The sequence below is a fragment of the Electrophorus electricus genome, chromosome 4, assembly GCF_041902795.1.
Source record: "Electrophorus electricus isolate QZ-2024a chromosome 4, ASM4190279v1, whole genome shotgun sequence".
Taxonomy (NCBI): domain Eukaryota; kingdom Metazoa; phylum Chordata; class Actinopteri; order Gymnotiformes; family Gymnotidae; genus Electrophorus; species Electrophorus electricus.
In genome coordinates this window covers 23,659,034-23,680,000 of record NC_137500.1, presented here as the reverse complement: position 1 = coordinate 23,680,000, position 20,967 = coordinate 23,659,034, and the positions used below count along the sequence as shown (strand labels likewise).

Genomic DNA, 20,967 nt, shown 5'->3' with positions numbered 1-20,967 from the left:
TCCAGGTCCATATGCAAAAAGCACGTAAAGCCTCTGGCATGTGTAATAATAATCACATATACCACATGCAATACTTACAATTAAATATGTGGTATAGAACTAAGCAGGCACTTTTCAAACTAAAATTATAACTACTCCTTAACATGCAACATAACCCCCAAAATATTTACAATATGTAGCTGTATATACATTCAGTACAAATGCAGTAGCAGTTTATATGTTAAATACAAAGTTAGTGTGTCATATTAAACTTTCACTAACTGATCAGTGTCATATAAGAAACATTTTACTGTTACTATATATGAAAAGTCATAATTATGTCAAATTAGTATTTGGATTATATTTACATCTATTGTGTACATTCAGTGTCTCTGAGGCTATTGTACTGTCCCTTTTGCTGCTGTAACTGCAAATTTTGCTGCGGGATTAATAAAGGTTTATATTATCTTATCTGATTATGATAACCAACATATGTAAACCTATTGTTGAACATGATATTACAGACGGTACAGGGACATTATTTTCAGGTTTAAATGATTCCATCCAGAAGTCTACAGACCTACTGACGAATCCAACCCTTCTTGTTTAAGAGTATGGGCACCTGTATGCCTGACTTGCGTGAAACAACGACGTTGCTTCTTTCAAACTGGACGTGCTAAACGTTAGTGGCTTCCTTCAGAGGTCCCAACTCCTGGTAGCATGTGTGAACAATGCAACTGTTCTTCACTCTTTGGTAACAGAGAGTGACAGACGGACGCTCATGTGAAAGTCATTGTGGTTTGTTTGAGTGGACTGTCTTCAATTTGGAGATGCTGCTGGGGGGGGGGGGTCTCTGAGTGGGTGCTGTGTGTGATATCAGGCAGAACCCATGACGAGCTGAAGAGGGAGCCTCTCTCTAAGCACCCCCACCCCACCAGCTCTCTGTCAGAGCTGTGCCTGGCTTTAACAGTGTGTGAAAGGTGGTGCTGGTGATAAATGTTGTCTCCCCGGGACACTTGGCCTCAGGATCCAGTTCCACACGATCTGTAAGGTAGTGGCCTGCAAGTGTCAGAGGTCATATGTGCCTTGCAGAATGTCTTTCCTCTCTTTCTCTCTCTCTCTCTCTCTCTCTCTCTCTCTCTCTCTCACTTTTTAAAACTTAAAATCTCCAGTATTTAACGCATGCACCAAGTTCAGTGTGTGACTTACAGCTCATGCAGAAGTAAGGGTTAGGAGCAGAGCCAGATTCGTGAGAGCTAAACACTGCGAACAGGACCATTTTTTTCTGGAACATTCTTGGGACCTTTCCAACTTTCAACCCCCTCACCCCATTCCAAAAAAGTATTTGAACCTACCTTGCTTTTACAGAAAGGGACGTGTATTTCTCATGTTTCAGTCCTTAATTATGACACCCTCTTCCTTTACCATCCTTTCTGTCTCCTTTCTATTAGCCAAGGGCATAAAGACTGCTCGATTGTTTATACTATGACATGTTTAGGAAATACGCTTCATGAGTTCGAATTTCAGTTCATTTTTGCCATTAATAATAACACTGAGTGTTCATAAAATCAAAAGTAAAGTCTCTTCTTCAGATGAGAACAAGGCAGACCTATATTTGCCCCACCTGCTGATTGTCTGTACCCCAGCTGGGGTAATAAAAACTTCACAACACATCCAGTCTTCTCAGGTTTGTGTTCTGACAATCCTCACCTTTCTCTTTGTAGGCAGGCGTGGATTACCGGACAGTACTCTCAGCTTGTCTGCGCCGCTCCAACCCAAACATAGGCGAGAATTGTTTAAGGAGGACTGTCACATCAGAGTCAAGGTCTTCATCCCAGATAACCCCCCCCCCCCCCCCCCCCCACCCCCGAACCCCTCGCCTGAGTGATCTCACCTCCCAGGACGTGAACTGGACAAGACAAATAAACCCATTGGTTAACACTGGCTCTGTCAAAGAGAGCACGGTTTACAGCAAACCACCCAGTGAGACTCTATGAGTAATGTGAGGATATAAGGAGATCATTATAGTGAGCATCTGTTTACAATAGAAATAAAAGGATTAAAGAACAATAATTCTTTGTAGAAATGTGAGACTTTTGAACGGTGACATTCTCAACGTTTGGGTGACATTTCGGCTGAATGGTGATCTCGCGAAGTTACAGGAAGCCGCAAGCCGTAGCTTTGCTTTTGAAACATTGTTGAAAATTTTCGAGGGGCGTGCGATTGTGTTTGGCAAACTGTGGTCAGTCTCGCGGAGGTCGGGACACGAAGGCTGTGGGGTTGTTTGGCCACCGGGAGAAGAAAGAGAGGAAGAGAAATGTCTGGATCTGCAGGGTGAAAGAGACCCAAGCAGCACAGTGGATGGGATTGCAGCTTGAGCCAGATATGCAGCAAAGCAAGTCACAAATTGTGAAATTTACTTGGCTGTTTTCCCTGGGAAGAAGTGTGTCTCAGAGCAGAAGCCTCCCAAGACTCCCTATTAGAGCTTGACTAATACTGCGTAGAGCAGAAAACAAAACAGGTTTCTTTTCAACACGCGTGTCAGTGGCTGCCTCGGCAGACAGATTGTTCTGGAGAAAAATCTGCACGCCCATGAACTGCCTGAAGCCATAACTCCAAACCAGCTTATGGGGCTTTGTGATTGTTATTGTTATTATTATTGTTTGTTTGTTTGTTTTTTTGTAAGAAGAGCAGTGCAAAGACAGAGGATCTGAGAAACACAACCCTTTTGACCTTCTGACCTGCAAATCCAGACGCAGAGTTTTCGTCCAAGACCAGCCAGGAAGGCGAGTGGGGTCCTTAGGTGCTCCCCTGCTTCCAGAGCCTCCGACCAGCCTCCGACCAGCCACCACAGAGTAGCGCTAGCCCCGGATCAGGGGGCAGGGATGGACAGGGCGCACGTCCCCATCAGGAGAGGGGCCAGCTGGACTGGCCCCTCTGCCATGACCCTTGCAACGGGCTGCAGCACCAGCATGGAGAAAGCCCAGGAGGAGGGCAGTGGGAGCAATGACCGGAGCAGTCTCCACACCTGGGAGAAGGAGACACACAGCTGGATCAAAGCGAAGCCCGCCCTGGTCTCCGGCACCGCCCACGCTGCACGAAAAACAAGTAAATATTAATTTGAATATATTTTATTATGCGATTTATTATGCAGATAAAAAAGTAGAAAGATTGCAGTGGGGGACCATATAATTCCTAAAATTGCCCTGGTGACTACACATCAGAGACTAAGAGCATGTGTGTTTTGCTGACATCTGACCTCATGTAGGATGATGTGGTTCGGTACTGGACCATGTGTGGGTTCCTTTGGGTACCTTGAAATGTCATCATCAGAAAAGAATTGTGTCTGAGCTTTATAGATACACAGAGAGAGCAGATCACCACACCCTCACTGGTCAAGCCTCATAGCCTGTTGAACAAAACATCTGTTTCTGTCTGGCTGAAATACCAGTAAAAGTTATGACAACATGTCCTCACATCGCAGAATCACTGACATTATATGCTAGGGAGACTTAGCTGGCAGGAACACAGACGAGCTCTCACAGAACCACTGACCATAAAGCTAATGACAGTTAGCTGGAAGGAACACAGATGAGCCCTCACAGAACCACTGACCATAACGCTAACGAGAGTTAGCTGGAAGGAACACAGACAAGCCCTCACAGAGCTACTGACCATAAAGCTAATGAGAGTTAGCCGGAAGAAACACAGACGTGCCCTCACAGAACCTTTGCGAGCTAGCGAAGCGAGAGAAAGCTCACCGGGAGCACAGATGAGCCTTCACAGAGAAGGAAGCATTTCACACTCTCGCATGAGGGCATTTGCTGTCATGTGGATGGGAAAAGCATTAAATGCAGCTCTAGTCCACAGTGCGGCTTTCAGACACGTTGCCATTGTTACTGGGCATTTCTGTAGGTCACTCTCGTGTTGTTTCAGCTTTAGAGAGTGTAACATGCTTGAAAGCAACGTGGAGGAAAACACTGAGATTGTTATTGCTTCATTGTGTTATAATGGTCCCAGACAGTTTCCAAGGGAAAACAAAGTAGAAAACCAATGAGTGACTGGAATCACACACACACACACACACACACACACATACTCTACATATCTCTCTCACGTACGTACTCTCTCTCTCTCTCTCTCTCGCTCTCTCTCTCTCTCTCTCTCTCTCTCTCCATATGGTGTAATGTGTTTTTGCAGGTTCATAGTGTGTAGGCGTGTTGAGCCCTCAGTGATATCTCATATGTTAACCTTTATTTTTGACTTCAGCCACCAGACTTTAAATGAATTAAACAGCACTGGAGTTTGGCTCTGTGCACTTTGTGGGGAAACTTTCCTAGCTTTCAGCCTCCACAGGCATATCACCACAGACTGGCAGATGAATTGACGCAAATGTATTTTTAAAATAATATGCTTCAAATTAAGAGACAAATTTCCAAAGAGTGCTACAACCCAAATTTACAGCATCTGTTTTCATAGGTGAAATTGAGTGCATGCAAAAAATCTGAAAATACTGGAACTTCATTGGATTTATGGATACTTTCTCTGACTCCAGCCAAAAGGAAGTCTTGTTAGAATAAGTAATGTGTATATTCTCAGTAGAAGCCATCAAGATGGCCCTGTTACACTTAAGGATTGTGATAAAGACCACATGTCTGCCCTAACATGTTTATTCCTGACCTGTTGATAGCAACCAGAGGCCTGGGACTTTAAGGGTCCTGTGTAGTCTTAGTTGTTCCCAGGACTGTACTCCTCTGGATGGAGATCTCAGAAGTTGTTCCTGGGATCTGCTGGAACTATTCTACCAGTTTAGGGGTCACAGCCCTTAGTGCTCAGATTACCATCCTCATCTTTTCCAGCTCTCCTCTCATTGATATTTTTCAAGTTCCTTGTTCCTTGTTCCTTGTTGTTTATCCACCACTACTATGTCCAGTTAGTTATCCATTACCATCTTGTCCATCTGTATCTGGATGTCCCACAGGATCTTAGCATGGTCATTCTCCACCACCTTTTGGGGTGTATCCCACTTTCACCTTGGAACTTCCAGCCTGTATTCGGCACAGATGTTTCGGTATACTATGCCTGCCACTTGGTTATGCCATTCCATGTATGGTCTGCCTGCTGGCATCTTGCACCCCACTGTCATGTGCTGGATTGTTTCAGGGGCATCTTTGCATGGCCTGCATCTGGGGTCCTGCCTGGTGTGATAGATCCCAGCCTCCATTGATCTTATATTCATAACTTGTTCCAGTGCTGCCATGATTAGTGCCTGTTCTGTTTTTCAATCCAGCTATTTCCAGCCATTGGTATCCTTCAATGATGCTACTGCTTCTACTGCTTCTGCTGATGTATTCACTAAGTCATTTGGGGCCATCATCCTGGTACACACATGGATCTTGGTTGTTTAATCCTGGATATGTGGCTCTGATGCTCACTAGTCCTCAGCCTCCTTCTGCTTAGTGTACCATCTCAGAGTGCTGGATTTGGGATGAAATCTTTTGTTTATTGTGAGGAGTCTTGATGTCAATAGCTTCTATCTCCTCCTTAGGCCAGCTTATTATGTCAGCAGGGTATCTGATGACTGGATGGACATAGGTGTTGATAGCCCGGACCTTTTTCCTCCCATTCAGCTGACTTCTCAGGACTTGCCTCACTGTAGGCATTTTGCTTTAGCTGCTTTCCTTGTGGCCTCTTCATGATACCCATTTGCATGTGAGATTCCAAGGTACTTGTAGTTGCCCTTGATGTGTCTTATGCTACCTTTTAGTAGCATGATCCCCTCTGTTCTAGCTACCTTCCTTCTTCTTGTAACCATCCCACCACACTTATCTAGTCTGAATGACATTCCGATGTCAATGCTATTTATCCTGGTATATCAAGCTTGATATCATCCATGAGGATACCATCCAGACCTGGTGACTGCTAATTGTTTCATTCCATAGCCTGTATGTGTAGCTGGTATCATCACCATTCTTGGTGATCATCTCACTGAGGGGCTTCAAGCCTATGCAGAACAGCAGTGGAGACAGGGCATCTCCTTGATAAATCCTGCACTTAATGGTCACTGTCTTCCACAGCACCATTGAGTTCTTGATGAAGGCTCCTAGAGTCCTGTTGATGTTATATAGCCTCATGCATGCCAAGATCCATATGCGGGGCATTGAATTATAGGCTTTCTTGTAGTCAATCCAGGTGGTGCAAAGGTTGCTCTGTCTGGTCTTACAGTTTCAAGTGAGTGTTTCATCCATGAGCAACTGGTGCTTGGCTCCTCCAGTGTTCTTTCCAATGCCTTTCTAGGCTCCGCTCATGTAATGAGCCATGTGCCAGTTCTTCTTAGCTGCAGTGATGCCTGACAGGAGCTTCCATGTTGTGCAGAGGTAAGTTATCAACCAGTAGTTGACAGTAGTTGCCAGTAGTTGCCTTTCTGGGGGTCCTTCAGGATCAGAACTGTCTGACTTCAGTCAGGGTAATTTCTATTTTTTAGCAGCTGGTTCATTTGTGCTGCTAGGCATTTATGGAGTGCACTTGGCTTCTTTACAGTAGGTGTGGACCAGGTGAAAGCCTGAAGCTGTCCAGCTCTTCATACTTGAGATGCTTTCTTGGACATCTGCTAGAGTGATGGTTACTGGATCCTGTTCAGGGAAGTTGCTGTGGTTTACTAACATTTTTGTTGTGTGATGCCTCGTTCTCAATGCCTTTCCAGTATTGTTCAGTTTCCAGCATTGGTGGGTCTGTTGTTATGCTATTAAAGTGCAAATGAGAGTACATTTTGAAAGGCTCATGGGAGAACATCCTGTTTATTTTCCGGGCTTCGACTTCTCTTGTGTACCTCTTCAGGCAGGCAGCCAGAGCTGTTAATCTTTGCTTGGCAGGCTCCAAGGTCTCTGGTCTGGACAGCTTGCTGTACTTCTCAGGTACCTTCATCACGCTTTTCTACAGTTCTAATAGCTGGCTGACTTCTTTCCTTGTTGCCCTTATTTTGGCCTCCAACCTTCTCCATGGTGTTTACTGCTCCTTGACGATGTTCATCTTGTACCCAAGCCAAGCATCATTGTTGTATATCTTAGTAATGGTCACAGTAGTGAGGTGACTTATCATCCTAAAAATAAAACAATGGCTGATACATAATACTTCAAAATCCTCCAGCACCCCTTTTTTAAGGATGCTCCGCTAATCTCCTACAGACGACACAACAACATCAAAGACATGCTCGTCAAGAGTGAGATAAATGACCGTTCAGATCATTACTGTGGTACTCTGGCCTGCAACCGCTCTAGATGTGCTACATGTAAGTTTGTTACCACAGCATCTAAAGTATCAAGCACCAAAGGATGAATTGTCATCACCCATTCCTCCTCATGCATTACTGCAGGAGTTGTCTACTGTATTACTTGCAAGACATGTAATCAGCTTTACATTGATGAAACCAAGAGAAGGCTTGCTTATGTTGAACACCACTGAATGATCAGAATTAAGGATCTGTTGTCTCCATGGTCAAGGAATTTTAATAATAATGGACACTACATTAATGACATATCTGTTTGCATGACCAGTTGTTGCTCTGACAGCATTGAAATGAGGAAACTCAAATAAAAAGAACTGATCTACAATCTCAGAACTTTAGAACTCAATGAAATGAATTTTATGATTGTAAGATTAGTTTATGATATAACTCTCTCAATATTAGAAACTGGTTCCTCCTCCTATAAATTCAGAAGCACTTTGCTTGAACAGCTGATGAAGGACCTCCGTCTGAAACATCTAATTTCTCTGGAAACCTTGAGTACTTCCCTACTATTCTGAATAAGTCTCAGAGAAAGAGAGAGAGAGAGAGAGAGAGAGAGAGAGAGAGAGAGAAAGTGCCCAATGGGGTGGGTCATTTAATCTTGTCCCTTTTTCTAAAGGATTGACCACATCCAACAGGGTTATCTTACCTCTGACCCAGAACCATTGGGTAGAATCAGAATGTTTATAGGAAGACAACTCCCTCTGCCCACACTGAAGCGCTTCACACCACACAGGAAGCCTGGGCTGAGAGATTTCCCTCTCTCTCACTATATCTCTCTCCCTCTTGCTCTCTCTCCATCCCCCGCCTCTCTTAATCGCTCTCTCTCTCTTTCTCTCTCTTATTCTCTCTTGTTCTCTTTCTTTCTCCTTCCCTTACATTGCTTCCCCACCTTCTGCATGTTCCATCTTTCTTCCTCAGTATGCACATTTCACTCTTTCCCCTGTCTCACACTCTCTCTCTCTCTCATTCCCTCACTACCTCTCTCACTCTCTAACTGAGCAGGAAGTTGCTGTACCCTAACCACAGCACTTAAAATCCACAGCGATAACCTTCACTGTTAACCACAACACCAAACCGGCCCCTACCGCGCCTAAACTGCCTCATGCCATGTAGTCCTGGGGGTATTTGAACACTACCCTCACAGTGAATCAGCTTCTCAGGGGCTAGTTAGAGTTTAGATAGCAAGGGACACGTTTCTAAAGGAGCCTCTTTAATGACTCAAAAAGTAAGTGCCCTGAATTGTTATTGCAATATCTTATGACTGTGTACAAAGATGGAGTAAAAAAAATAGGTTAAAGAGAAAAATACTCCCTTTATAATGTTGGTATTTAGTATTGTTTAAAGTTCACATAAAGACAAGGGTATTGGAAAACTGTGCGCCGTTTGGCTTCCGAAGTCGTTGCGTGAGCCTGGCCTCCACAACACGACGGAGAACGTGTGGACCAGCCAAGCGCGCGACAGATCTTCCTCTGCAACGAAACGAAATCCGAGCTCGAGCTGTAGCTGCAAAAGGGGGAGTGGACGAAACAGATACAGTTAAATTAGAAAATCTCGTGGAGCAGCAACAAAGAGACAGTTTTCCGAATTTATTGCGGTAAGGAAAAAATAGTTATGTCTGACAGTTTGTTCGACCACGAATTTTCTCTGGAATCCATTTGTTCATGTAGGCTATCGAGGGGAAAAATACGTAGCTAAGTTTAAACTCGCCATCTGTAACACCAGATAACTTTTTAAAATGCTTTTGAAGTCCTTTACGAACAAAAATATTGCATAACAAGACTTAACTCAAATTTTGTTGCGATGGTGCGATGGTGCGTTGCCCACCGTTTGAGTGGATAAAAGGTGCGCTGTGATGCGTGGATAGAGTTGCGACATGTGAACTGCAGTTTGCAGTAAGCGCACGCTGTTTCGTGTGGCAAAGGTAGTCAGTAGCATGTGTTAAATTTTAAATAGGTTCATGTGAGAAACGAATAGGAATGTCTTTTTTAACGAGTGACAAATATGTGATAAATGTGGGATTTGACTATCCTGTATTTTACATAGCCTAAGAATTGGGTGGTTTTCACAACTTTGTCTAATATTGTTTAAGTAACTAAGATATAAATATAATTCATTCCTTTTTCACCGTGTCGTGCTTACTGGCATTAGTTGTGAAGTTTATGATTCTCTCTCTCTCTCTCTCTCTCTCTCTCTCTCTCTCTCTCTCTCTCTCTCTCTCTCTCTCATTCACTCTGCATGTGTGATCATAAAAGCATTGCTTTTAAAGTTTTTAAAACATATTCTTTTACTTTATGCGGAGTAGGTTTTCACACATACAGAAATCACAGAAACATTAGAGAACAGACGTTTCATATTTGTGGGGAAGGAAAATGGAAACTTCGAACCACTGGCTCTGATGTAGATTTCAGCGGTTTGCCTGAGTTTTGTCCCTTTTGATAAAAAAAAAACAAAAAAAAACTCTTTTGAGTCTGGCAAATCTGTTTAAAATCATTTGCTTAGCTCATTTGGAGGGTTGACAATGTAAACATCTACCTGCATGGACTGAGAGCACCACTAAGAAAGAGTGCCCTACTAACTTTCCCACACGAGGACAAAAACCTCAAACTCACAGGGAAACATGCAACCGTTAAATAATCAAACCTCTATAAAGGAAAGCTTTATTCTGTTCCATTTAACTACACTTAAATCAGTGAGTCATAATCCTCGATCCCGTCATCTAGTCTCTGAGCAATGACATAATTTTTATTATTCTACATTTGAGAATTGAATACTACGCAAGTATGAAATGCTATTTTTAAAGTTGTAAAGCCTCGTTTTCTGGTAATTCACATGAGTTCTATTTGTTTTTTTACTTTATTGATAAAGTTTTATTGATATAACGTTGTCGATTAGTATTTTGCTACAATACAATATACAAGTGAATCTACTTGTATTTTGAGGTAATGCATAAGTGTGTGTGTGTGTGTGTGTGTGTGTGTGAGAGAGAGAGAGAGAGAGAGAGAGAGAGAGAGAGAGAGAGAGAGAGAGAGAGAGAGAGAGAGAGAGAGAGCGAGCGAAACCTGAAAACTCTATTAGGTCTATTATAATATTCTGACAGTATAATTGACGACAAAGTGACAGGCTTCAGAGCGAAAGTAGACCACAATTCTCCATATTTTAGTTCAAGGATTTTAACGTGCAGTCTTGTGGGGATGATGTCGGGATGTCAGCTTGTGGGCGAGCACACGAGAGGACAAACGGGCGAAATCCCGAGGCCCCGGCGTCTGCGAGCGATTTTTGAGCGTGTGCCACAGACTGAAGCCGGGAATTTTCTCGGCAGTTCAGGAATGCCATGGGTGGGACCGTAGTCGCAGGCTGAAGGAAATGCTTTGTGCAACTCGGAATGGGAAATAAAATCAGTGCCATTTTCAACAGAAAGATGCTTGTTTAATAGCGCACCTTACCAAATTATTCACAGACGACCATAGCTTTACTTGGTTTTATTGTGCATCGTTAAAAACGTTACATTTAAAACCTTTACCTTTCCACGTAAATATAGCCTGTATAATATAGTTTTTTTTTTAAATGTCTGGGTGCCTCATTATATTTATAGTCAAAGTGAAACACACTTTGTCTGGTTTTAGTTTTACATGCATGAAGATTAGTGAAGGGTATAAAACAGCGCATTTGATCTCTACGAAAAATTCCCATAAATTTCGATGTATTGAGTGTTTAGAGGGTTCGCTGTTCAGGAATTCACCACAGCACAGAGGAGCTCCATTAATACATAACGTCAGTGCACTGGGGCCTCGCTAGCAGAATGTGGCCAACATTCAGGCAAATCCCAAATTCTCATGACACTAATGAGAGGGTAATGAATATAAAGACGAAGTAGGAGTCACTTGGCCTCCACCAGAGATGCTCTAATGCGAAACGGTCGAGGTGCAGTATGTATCACCCTAGGCCTGGCGTGCTTTAAAGCTGCTAAAGGGAACCATAAGCTGCAGAAACACCTCAGCAGTTCTGTGAAAAGGCTGCGCACAGCTTTGTTGAGCAGCACATCCATAATTGTTAAATCAACCAAACAGCCAAAAATAACATATAGGTTCTGTGCGAGTGAGGACGTCCTTCTACAGAGGACATCCTTGTGATTGTCATCCTTGTGATTGTTCACGCTGGTTCTCATGCTGCACTGCGCTTGTGTGTCTGCAGGTCTCGGAAGGAGCGTCAGCCTGTCGGAGAAGGAGCTGAAGGAAGCGCGAACTCGGAGCCAGATCATTGCCGCCCAGCTGACCGTGCCGTCCAGCTCCAGCTCCAGAGGTGTCCAGCTGTTTAACCGCCGCCGGCAGAGGGTGGACGCCTTCACGCTGGTGAGCATCGGAGGGGGGCAAGGAGAAGAAGGAGGCCATAACGAGTCCTGGAACGCGCCTGAGCCACCCTCTCTGAGCACGCCGCCACGGGACAGGAAGCACTCAGCCGACGGCCGGTCTGAGCGCTCGAAGCCCAGAAGTGGTGGAGCACAGGACCCAGGAGGTTTCACCAGCGAAGAAGCCACGCAACGTGACATGGACCAGGCTGGTGAGGCAGTGTGTGAGACGAGGCATAGGGAGGACGGTGTGCATGAGAGTCATTTCCTCCCCGTGAGAGACAAGGATGAAGAGACCCCTGGGGAGCTGTCTGGGGAAGCAGGGCAGCGAGGTGCTCCTGGTGGCATCAGCACCGCTGCTATTGCTGACCAATCAGGAGAGGAAGGGGCGGAGCTTAACAAGGCATGTGAGTGCCTCCGCGTTCCTAATGGTTGTCATGGCAATGAGGTCAACGGAAAAGCATGTAGGCCAGTGTCGAAGCAGCCGGCCATCACGAACAGAACCGCGCGGCCTTTCCTCTCCCCCACCACGGTGGGCTCGGCTGAGTCCACGGGCCCTCTCATCACCTCCAGCTCCACGCCCCACCTCCCGGCCAGCCAGGAGCCTCCCCGATCACAGATAAACATCGAACCTCCTTCTCCAGCATCCTCCAGGCCGGTGTTCTCTCCTCCACCTCCTGCTCCTTCGTACCCAACGCCTCCCCTCCCAGCTGCCATGAGCGCATGGTCATCCTTCACCTCCCATGCTCCTCGTCCCACAGCCATGTCTCCGCCTCCAGGCCCCACCTACTATGCCCCATCTACTGCTCCATGTCCCATGTTTGTCCCTCAGCTCCTGAGTGAAAGGAGGGTGGTCACCTCCTTTCGGACGGGCCTCCTGGATGAAGGCCGGTTTCGGCGGGTGAACCGCAAGTCAATGTTCACTTTCCAGGAGAAGCCAAAGTTGTCTCCGAACCCTGAGCTCCTGTCTCTGGTTCAGGGGGCGGACGAGATGAGGAAGGTGAGGGGCCAGCCAGAGTCGCAGCAGGAGGAGGAAATGCTGGCCCTCGGAGCAGAGGCCTCCAACTTCCTGGCCAAGGATGAGAGTGGCGTGGAGGAGGCTCTGGTGCCGGAGTGGGCATCAACACTGAAGAGTTCCAGAACGCGAGCCAGAGTGGAGCACACACCCGAGCAGGCCCTGACTGATGCATCTGGAAGAGGGGCCGAACTGTTCGCTCGACGGCAGTCCAGAATGGAGAGGTACGTCCATGAAATGGCGCCTGGGCGGCGTTCTCCATCCCCGACCCACTCTCTGCCTCCCTCCTGGGCCTATCCATCCAGCATGCCTGGCCGAGTCAAGGCCATCGTGCACTCCTCCAACATCAGCGCTGAGATTTCAAAGACCCTTCAAGACCAGAAGGCCAGCAATAAGAGCATCCCGGCAAAGGTGCCAGTGCCAACGCCCGCGCCGGTTCCGGATAGCCCTGCCATGGAGAACGGCTGCAGCAAGGTGGAGCTGGAGCTCTCCCGGCACCAGCCGTACCAGCTGAACTCCTCCCTGTTTATCCTCAACCCCATCAAGGATCCTATGAGCACCCTCCCCAGAGCAGCACCCCCACGCAAGTCCATGGTGACAGGATTCTCTTTCCCCCAGCAGACCTCTCTCCCGTCTAGCCCCAACCCTACCCAGCATGCCTACAGGTCGGCCCACTTCTTCTCTCCTCCCATGACGCCTGTGGGGATGGCAAGCGGCGGTGCAGCCTCCCCCATGTCAGGCATGGCTTCACCTCGGTCAGCCGTACAGACACCCAAACCCACCTTCTCTGCCAAGAAAGCTGGGATCGTCCCACAGGTGTGGAAGCCGTCTTTCTCCTTCTAGTGTGCTATAATACTCCTTCTGCTCTTGTTTGCTCTGTGCGGTCTGCAGACCGAGGCAGGCCATGCAAGGAGGCTTAACAGGGACTTTCCGAGCCACTTGTGCAGTTGCACCTATAGAACAGACAGATGCAGAATGCAGTCTGGGAAAAAGAAAGTGCCAGAAATGCTATAGATTATTTTCACACCATGACAGCATATTATTATTCTCCTGAGACTTTCAGGCTTCTGTCAGATCACGATTTCTTCATGAAATACATTTAATTGTAGTTTCTCTTCCCAGCTTTTGTATGCAGAGGCAATAAACATCAGGTACTCTGCTGGGAAACGGGAACCCCTTCACGCTGCACTTTGGAGTCTGGCCACCAGGGGCCATGGCTCCCGCTACAAATGTCTTATTTTACGACATGCCACAAAATGGCAATTTAGTGCAGAACTCTCTATAAAGTTATGCATAAGCCAAATAACTTTTAGGTAACATACCAATGTGTTTTCCTGCTCCTGCTTCTGTTTTTTTTTTTCTTAAATTTGGTTTTACATGGTTCTTTTTGAGTATTTTAGCAGATGGTATCTTGGGTTTGATTTGCAGTTTTTTATGAGCAGACATCCATGAGAGTGGGCGTGGGATAACTCCCTTGGTGTCAGCGAACCTGACGTGGTGTGGTGCCACAGTGCTGTGTGGCCACAGGCTGGCAATTTGCATGCTGTTCACTAGTGTTGAATTACTGAATGAAGTGGTAATCCCATGCAGTGGTTATCTGGCTTAAATGACAGGAGACAAGAATACTGTGCATTTTGAGAATGGGAAACGGGAAACATTTTTCGAACGATGTTACTCAGCTCTTCGGATTAACCTTCTTCACCTCTTTTATCTGTGCTCCTTTTTCCCTCTCACTATTGTCCTTTTTTCTTCCTCTTTATTAAAAAAATCAAAACTCCACTGTCTCGCCTCTTCATCCTGTCCACTATACCTCAATACCTAAAAATACTTCACAAAACTCCAGTCTAGCCTCTTCATCCTGTCCACCATGCTTCCATACCTCAAAAATACTTCAACATCTGTCACTGATTGTTTCTTTTACTGCATTACAATTTTCCTTTTACATTCTGTGCTAACGTTTGTTTAGAATTCACCGGTTATTATGTCTTCAAGGTTTATGAATTAATTCACATTCACAAAGACATGGTAGCTTTCAACAAAAAGGAAAAGAGTTTTTTTAGAAAGAGGGTGCATTTCTCCTGGTCTGCCCTTGCGAGCACTCCACCCCAGAGCAGGGACCAGCTCCTGGATTTGGGAACCCTACACTAAAGAGAATTACAAACTAACCAGATGGGCAGAAAAATTAATATTCTGTGTCATACTACTTAGGGTTAGGAGGGGCAGTCAGCTCAGCAGTTAATGTGCTGGGCTAGTATTGAGGTGTTTGCCAGTTCAAGCCCCACTACTGATGGGCCCTATAGTAAGGCCCTTAAGCTTCATTTGTTAGATTTGTAAGTTGCTTTGGACAAAAGTGTCTGCTAAATGCTAGAGAGTTCCATGCAGAGACCCTGCAGTTGACTTAGAAGAATGGTTGGAGTCTAGAATCACCAGGTCACCAGTCCAGGTCGTTTGGTTAAGGCTTTGCATCAGGAGAGGTTTTGGGTCTTCTTCCGCCATGGGTGGGCTGAGCAGAGGCCAAGCCCAGCCTCCCCCTCACATGGCATGTAACAATTGCCAGCAGGCTTAGCAGAGCAAACGCGCATCTCAGCACAGGTTGGTGGACTCGCCTGCTTGCATGCTCATTACCCGAATGGTGCATGAATACTCGGCAGTGTGACACGAGTGTGCCGGAGAATAAACAGAACCGCCTAGGTTTGCTTGCAACGCTCCTGAATTGCCACTGTTTCCAGGTGGATTTAACTGTTAAATAGTTCTTGTGGGTGTGGAGTCGAGATTAAAACGGTGCAGCAGAGCACAGGAGCTGTCTGGCACGTGCGCTGAGAGTTGTGTTTGACTGATCGATGTGGCTGGGACTTTTCTGGATCCAAATCAAGTTCTCAGTGAGGATGGTCGGTTTAAAATGATGTGCAGTCTGGGACGCAGGTGACAAATGCCTCAATGCTGCAACGTTTGGCATTTCCCTGTTTTAATAAACAGGGTGACTCAGCATGCAAGATAATGACCATTCACTTCGAGTTCACTCATGTTCTAGAACAGACTGGAGTTCTTGAAGACGTACCCACAATGTGGTCTTTAAGAACCTGGTACTAACTGATCTGAAGTTTATTTAGAGTGCTAATTTGCATCTGGAAAATGGATCCCTGTGGTTACTGCCGTGCCAGGAGTGTCTCTGAAGAACTGCATGTTGTCAGTTATAGATGTAGCATATATTAGGCACTGTAATGTTACACTGACCTGGGATTTTTGCCCTTACCTGTATGGAAATGAAGTAATGTTTTATGTGTGTAACACGTACTAATTAATACGTTGATAATATATTGAGAGTAATGGAGAGGTTTGTTTTTTTTCCATTGTCAGGTTACGGATGAGTCTCCAGTTGTTACCCCACCCAGCAGCTCCAGCACCCCAACTCCCTGGAGCTCCAGCCTACCTCGCTGCCCCAGCAGAGATGAGAAGCCTCCCTGTGCCCCATGGTCCCCCAGCAGCCAGCGCAGCTCTCTGGTCACTTCCCCACCCCCCCAAACCATCCATAAGCCAGTCACCTTCTCCCCAACTCCAAGACCTTTCCAGAGCCTTTTGCCTTCCTGGCCAACCGCTACCCATGCCACAACCACACCTGTGTCTCCACCTTGGCAAACCACGTGCCAATCCCCCATCGCCCTCCAAGACACCAAGGCCAGCCATCGTCTCCTGGCCAAAAACATCATCAATGCGGCCAAGAGGAAGAACAGCCCATCACCCGGGGCTCTGAGCAGCCACAGCCTCCCCATGTCTCCGCTGAGCAGCACGGCACTGTCCTTCGAGCCCAAACTCGCCAACCCCGGCCAGTCGCACTCGCTCGCGGTCCGGTCCCCCACGTTCACCAGCCCCCCGCCCACCCCAACACGTGCGGTGCGCTCCCCTCTGCGCCTCTACACCACCCGCTCCCTCACAGACTCCGACGCCTCGCTGGAGTCGGAGGACTCAGGAGTTCGCTCGCCCGGGCTGCGCAGCTACAACACCTGCCCACGTGCCTGGACCGGGAGCCTACGAGTGAAAAGGGGTGGGGTTTCTGAAGACCTGTAGGACGCACACGTTACACACAGTGGAGGTTTGGTTACCTCCTAATAAACCTGTGATCATTAACCTATCAACCTGGAGCTGTATTTCTTTTGCAGAGTTTAGCCCTTACCTGTCATTTGACACACCCGATCCACACCTAATTGGTGCCTCTGGAAGACCTCGATTAGCTGGTTTGGCAGTATTCTGATTGGGTGAATACTGTAGTTAACGGGACAGGTGTGGACTAAAATTTAGCAATCACAGAGAATATACTACAGAACGAGAAAACCTAAAGCCTGATTCTCTTCCTTCCGATTCCAAGGTGGCCATTAAATTTTGAATGTAATCCTGGAGGGGTCTGGGACTTGTTCAACAACACGGCTGGAAGATGTTCTTTCGCTTGGAATAATGAAGCAATAAGCAAAGCTTTTTTTCATGCACTGACTCACTGCATTCCTTCCCAGTCACCAGACTCTGCATACACTGCATTCGGGGCATTTCCACCTGCTCTTACACACCTAGCCTGAGTCATGGGCAGCTTGGCCATAACTGCGATTCAAGGCGGTGTGTGGAAGGACAAATATTCAACTGGGCAACGCAGGGGAAAACCCCAGCCTGTGACTGAACGGCGCCATTTGGACAACTCTGCGCCCGCCTGAGGGTAGTTCTCTTGGTAGACTTCCTTACCTGGACTGGGGACTTTTTAAAATTTAACCAAAGACTTTTCATTGCTTCTAGACCAAAGAAATGATCGATGTGCGAACGCCCTTTTAAAGCAGTATTAGATGATCTAATTTTATGCATTTTGCTTCTTCCAGTGTAAATCTATAAAACAATTCACATTTTTTGTTCTTTTTTGTATAGCATTGCTTCGGAAACATTTGAGAGTGCAGGAAGGCAGTTTACTGACCATGTATGCGGGTCTAACACAAATCAAATGTTGAAGGAATCCGTGGGTACAAAATAACTGAAGGTCATGTTTGACAGGGTGACAGGCCTGACCCGTCCTATGAACAGTGGTAACTGATAATGGTATTGTTGAAATCTCTGAATTTAGCACGTACTATTAAACAGTAGGGCAAAAGGACTGACATTTAAAACGAGGGATTACTGCACTGCGCTTTCAGGAGATTTAGAAATCTCTCCTATGTGAACACCAGTCCTACAGTTGAGTATTTACATGTGTGTTTGGAGAACACTCGCACATATGTGTGTGTGTGTGTGTGTTTAGAAAACGGCTGTGGCTTATGCTGTGTGTGTGTGTGTGTGTGGGGGGGGTTGTTAACACGTTTTAATAGGAACCAGGGAGAGCTGAAGAGTGCTGCCGTAAGCTAAAGAGCTCCAGAGTCCAGCTCATCAACTGATCTTAATGGAAAGCACAACAATATGAAAAAGTCTAATGTGCTTAACATCACTATTTAGTAATTGGCTTTGCCTTGCATAATCTTACAATTTAAGACTTAATCTTAAATTCAGTCAAACCCCCCCCCCCCAAAAAAAAAACAAAAAACAAAACAACAACAACAAAACACCTTCAAGCAGAAAGTTTCCATACCTGACACTCCTAGGGTTGGTGTATTTGGGAAGGTAATAATAACTGCTTTTGTTAATACCATATGACATCCAGGCTGTATTTTTGTAATATATTTGCAAGATAAACCTTTTCAAAATATTTCAGCTGAAGGAATACTTGATCCAAAAATGTCAAGGTGGACGGAAGTGTGTGGGAATTAGTTAGCATAACACGTGACTCGCATAATGCTAGCTGCTTCCTACTGGCTTTCATTTATTATTAGCAGAGTTAACATTTTGAATGAAGTAGTACTTTAGGGGTTGAGGGGAAAAAAGGCAACAGAGCATCGAGTACCATACTTGGTACAAATACGGTGAAACCAATGAACGCATTTGTTTCTGGATGTTGTATTTCAGCAGAAAGAAAACTAAGCACATATTAGTTTTATGCAGTGTTTTTTTTAATTTTTATATCATTTCTTGCACTTTTTTTGTACTCAACAGCCTGCATGCGTCCAAGCCAAAGCATATCTCCCAGCACAGACCGCATATGCTATTTCTATAAAGCAAAGATCTCGTCTCGTCTGAGACCAGCAGAGGATGACAGAGGTAAACGTTCCTCTGAGCACGGAGTATCCCGGAGAACTGAGCAGCAGATTAAGTATCGTGTACACCGCAGGCACCCTCACTGGCATCCCCTCAGGTAATGGATCCCAGCACACGCAAACGTGATTCTTCTCTCGGGTCCTGACACTCGATATCGGTACATCAGCAGTTCTGGCGGCAGTATTTGCTTTCGGTAAATACTTGCACACATGCTCTGACTGACAGGCGCACCAGCTGCAGGGTGACGCGGCACATTCGAATGTCGCTCTCAGTGTCACACCGCCCCGTGCGCCAGCTCTGCTATTCACTCCACAGCATTTTTACAAGACACCCCCCCCCCCCCCAAAGAAATAAAAATAAAGCCTTTATATCATGAATATGTCAAAAGCACTATTCCTGCTCTCATAAATGCTGTGTAATTTATGAATAAACACAAATAAAAATAAATGTTGAAACTTTCTGACTCGTTTCATTGTCTCACTAGTACAGCATTCATCAGTGGTTGTTGTTATATTATTATAGTATGATTATGGTATAATTACTGACTATTAATGCTAGTCCAGGCCTGCCATAGGTTATCAATTACGATCGTAATTTTTTTGTTGACATCATCTAGCTCATTCTCTGATTGTTGTGTAACTGTGTTACCAGCACAAAAGAGAGAGACATGTTGGTTACATTTGAAAAATTTAACAGACATTAAACAGCTTTGTGGGTGTGACCAGAGGATCCATTTTTATAACCACAGACATCTGATCCTTATGATCGCTCTAAGGTAGCAACAGGCGCCTTGAGAGCCATTGCTTAGCTTAGCGTGCTCACACCTGACTCAACCCCTCAGCGAGTCTTCCAGCCCTCCATGAACTAAACCTGGTGTGTTAGAGCAGGACAAAAACGTGAAACTCTGCTGTGTTGTGATCCTTCATATCAGGACGTGGTTTAACAGACCAGATTAATAGACCAGTTACTAATATTAAATAAGGTCATCAAACCAGCATTCATCTCCAGTGGAGTTGGACGTTTGTCAAAATGCAATACATATGCAGGTTGTATGCTTATGCTTTGTAAATGTAAACTACACATTCACTCAGTTTAGCTTGTACAAGTTTAACAAGTATCTTTGGGGAATTTACAGTACACTGAGTTCACCTTTAAAATGCAAATGTTTATGTAAAACACCTTTATAAGGCTGGTAATCATGTTTGCTAAACCAGGGTCGAACCACTGGAGGGCCAGCACAGATGGGCGACAGGACCTGTTCCAACACACCTACCGTACCTGGCCATTTACTGATTATTTGAATCAGGGACATTTGAACATGGAATTCACCAGACTAAGCTGGACATCAGTCTTCCTTGATCCGAACTGGACAAGTACCTGTGTAAGACTACGGCTAATCTGGCTCAAACGAAAGACTAAGCGAGGTCCCGGAGCTGTCATCGTTCTAGTGTACACCCTGCTCCAGCGCTGATGAAGCTACTCGGCTAATTCACACACTCTTCATCAGCCGGATCGGGTGTGTGAGGACAGCGCAGATGCTAAGATGAGAGGTGTGTGCTCCAGGGCTACAAGTGGGCGGCATCGTTAAGAGCGGCGGAGTCACATCACAGCACTATGATATTCAATTTAAAAGCACCTTGCTTTGCTAATTGGAATCCTTATTTGGTTTAAAAAAAAGAAGAAGGTTAGAGCGAATGGCCCTGTTATGAAGGTCATAATTATCTAGTTCTCAGCTCTGTCCTTCCTGTCCTCACAGTGCCCAAGGCAGTCCACATTTTTGTTGTGTTCCTAGCACACAACACACCGGAGTCATATAATCATGTTTGTACCTGTCGTGGGTTATCTGACTTGTGTGTGCTGGACACTGGAAAGGAGCGGCAATGCTGACAGGCCGAGGATCCCCAAGGACAGAGCCGGGAGCCATGACAGACAGCAGCCTTAGCAGAGCCACCACAGGGCTGTGGAATGAGATTTCCTCCAGAAATACTGTTTCCTTTGGAAATAAATGAGAGGAATCATCTCTTTCATTTCAGATCTGCAGTGTTGAATGTAATCTGGATTCCTGCACTACTTGAACCAGCGACATTAACGCTGACGCTTAGCCTATACTGCCTTCTGTAGGTCTGAACTGGTAAATTCCATTTATAATCTCACACCATTTCAACAGAGGTCAGAAACAAA

At 45.7% G+C, this 20,967-nt stretch overlaps 1 protein-coding gene across 2 annotated transcripts in view; it reads left to right on the top strand.

The window, feature by feature from the left end:
- The window catches only part of synpo (synaptopodin), a 22,462-nt gene extending 3,218 nt beyond the window's left edge, over positions 1–19,244 (top strand). Inside the window, exons 2-4 of one of the 2 annotated variants that reach the window (XM_081712811.1) lie at positions 1,704–3,087; positions 11,459–13,443; positions 15,985–19,244. In XM_081712811.1, the coding sequence (XP_081568937.1) occupies positions 2,865–3,087; positions 11,459–13,443; positions 15,985–16,692 (2,916 nt within the window). In that variant the 5' untranslated portion in view covers positions 1,704–2,864 and the 3' untranslated portion in view covers positions 16,693–19,244. The remainder of the gene's footprint in view (positions 1–1,703; positions 3,088–11,458; positions 13,444–15,984) is intronic. The other variant, XM_027027327.3, reaches the window with a different exon arrangement.
- The last annotated feature ends 1,723 nt before the right edge of the window (positions 19,245–20,967 follow it).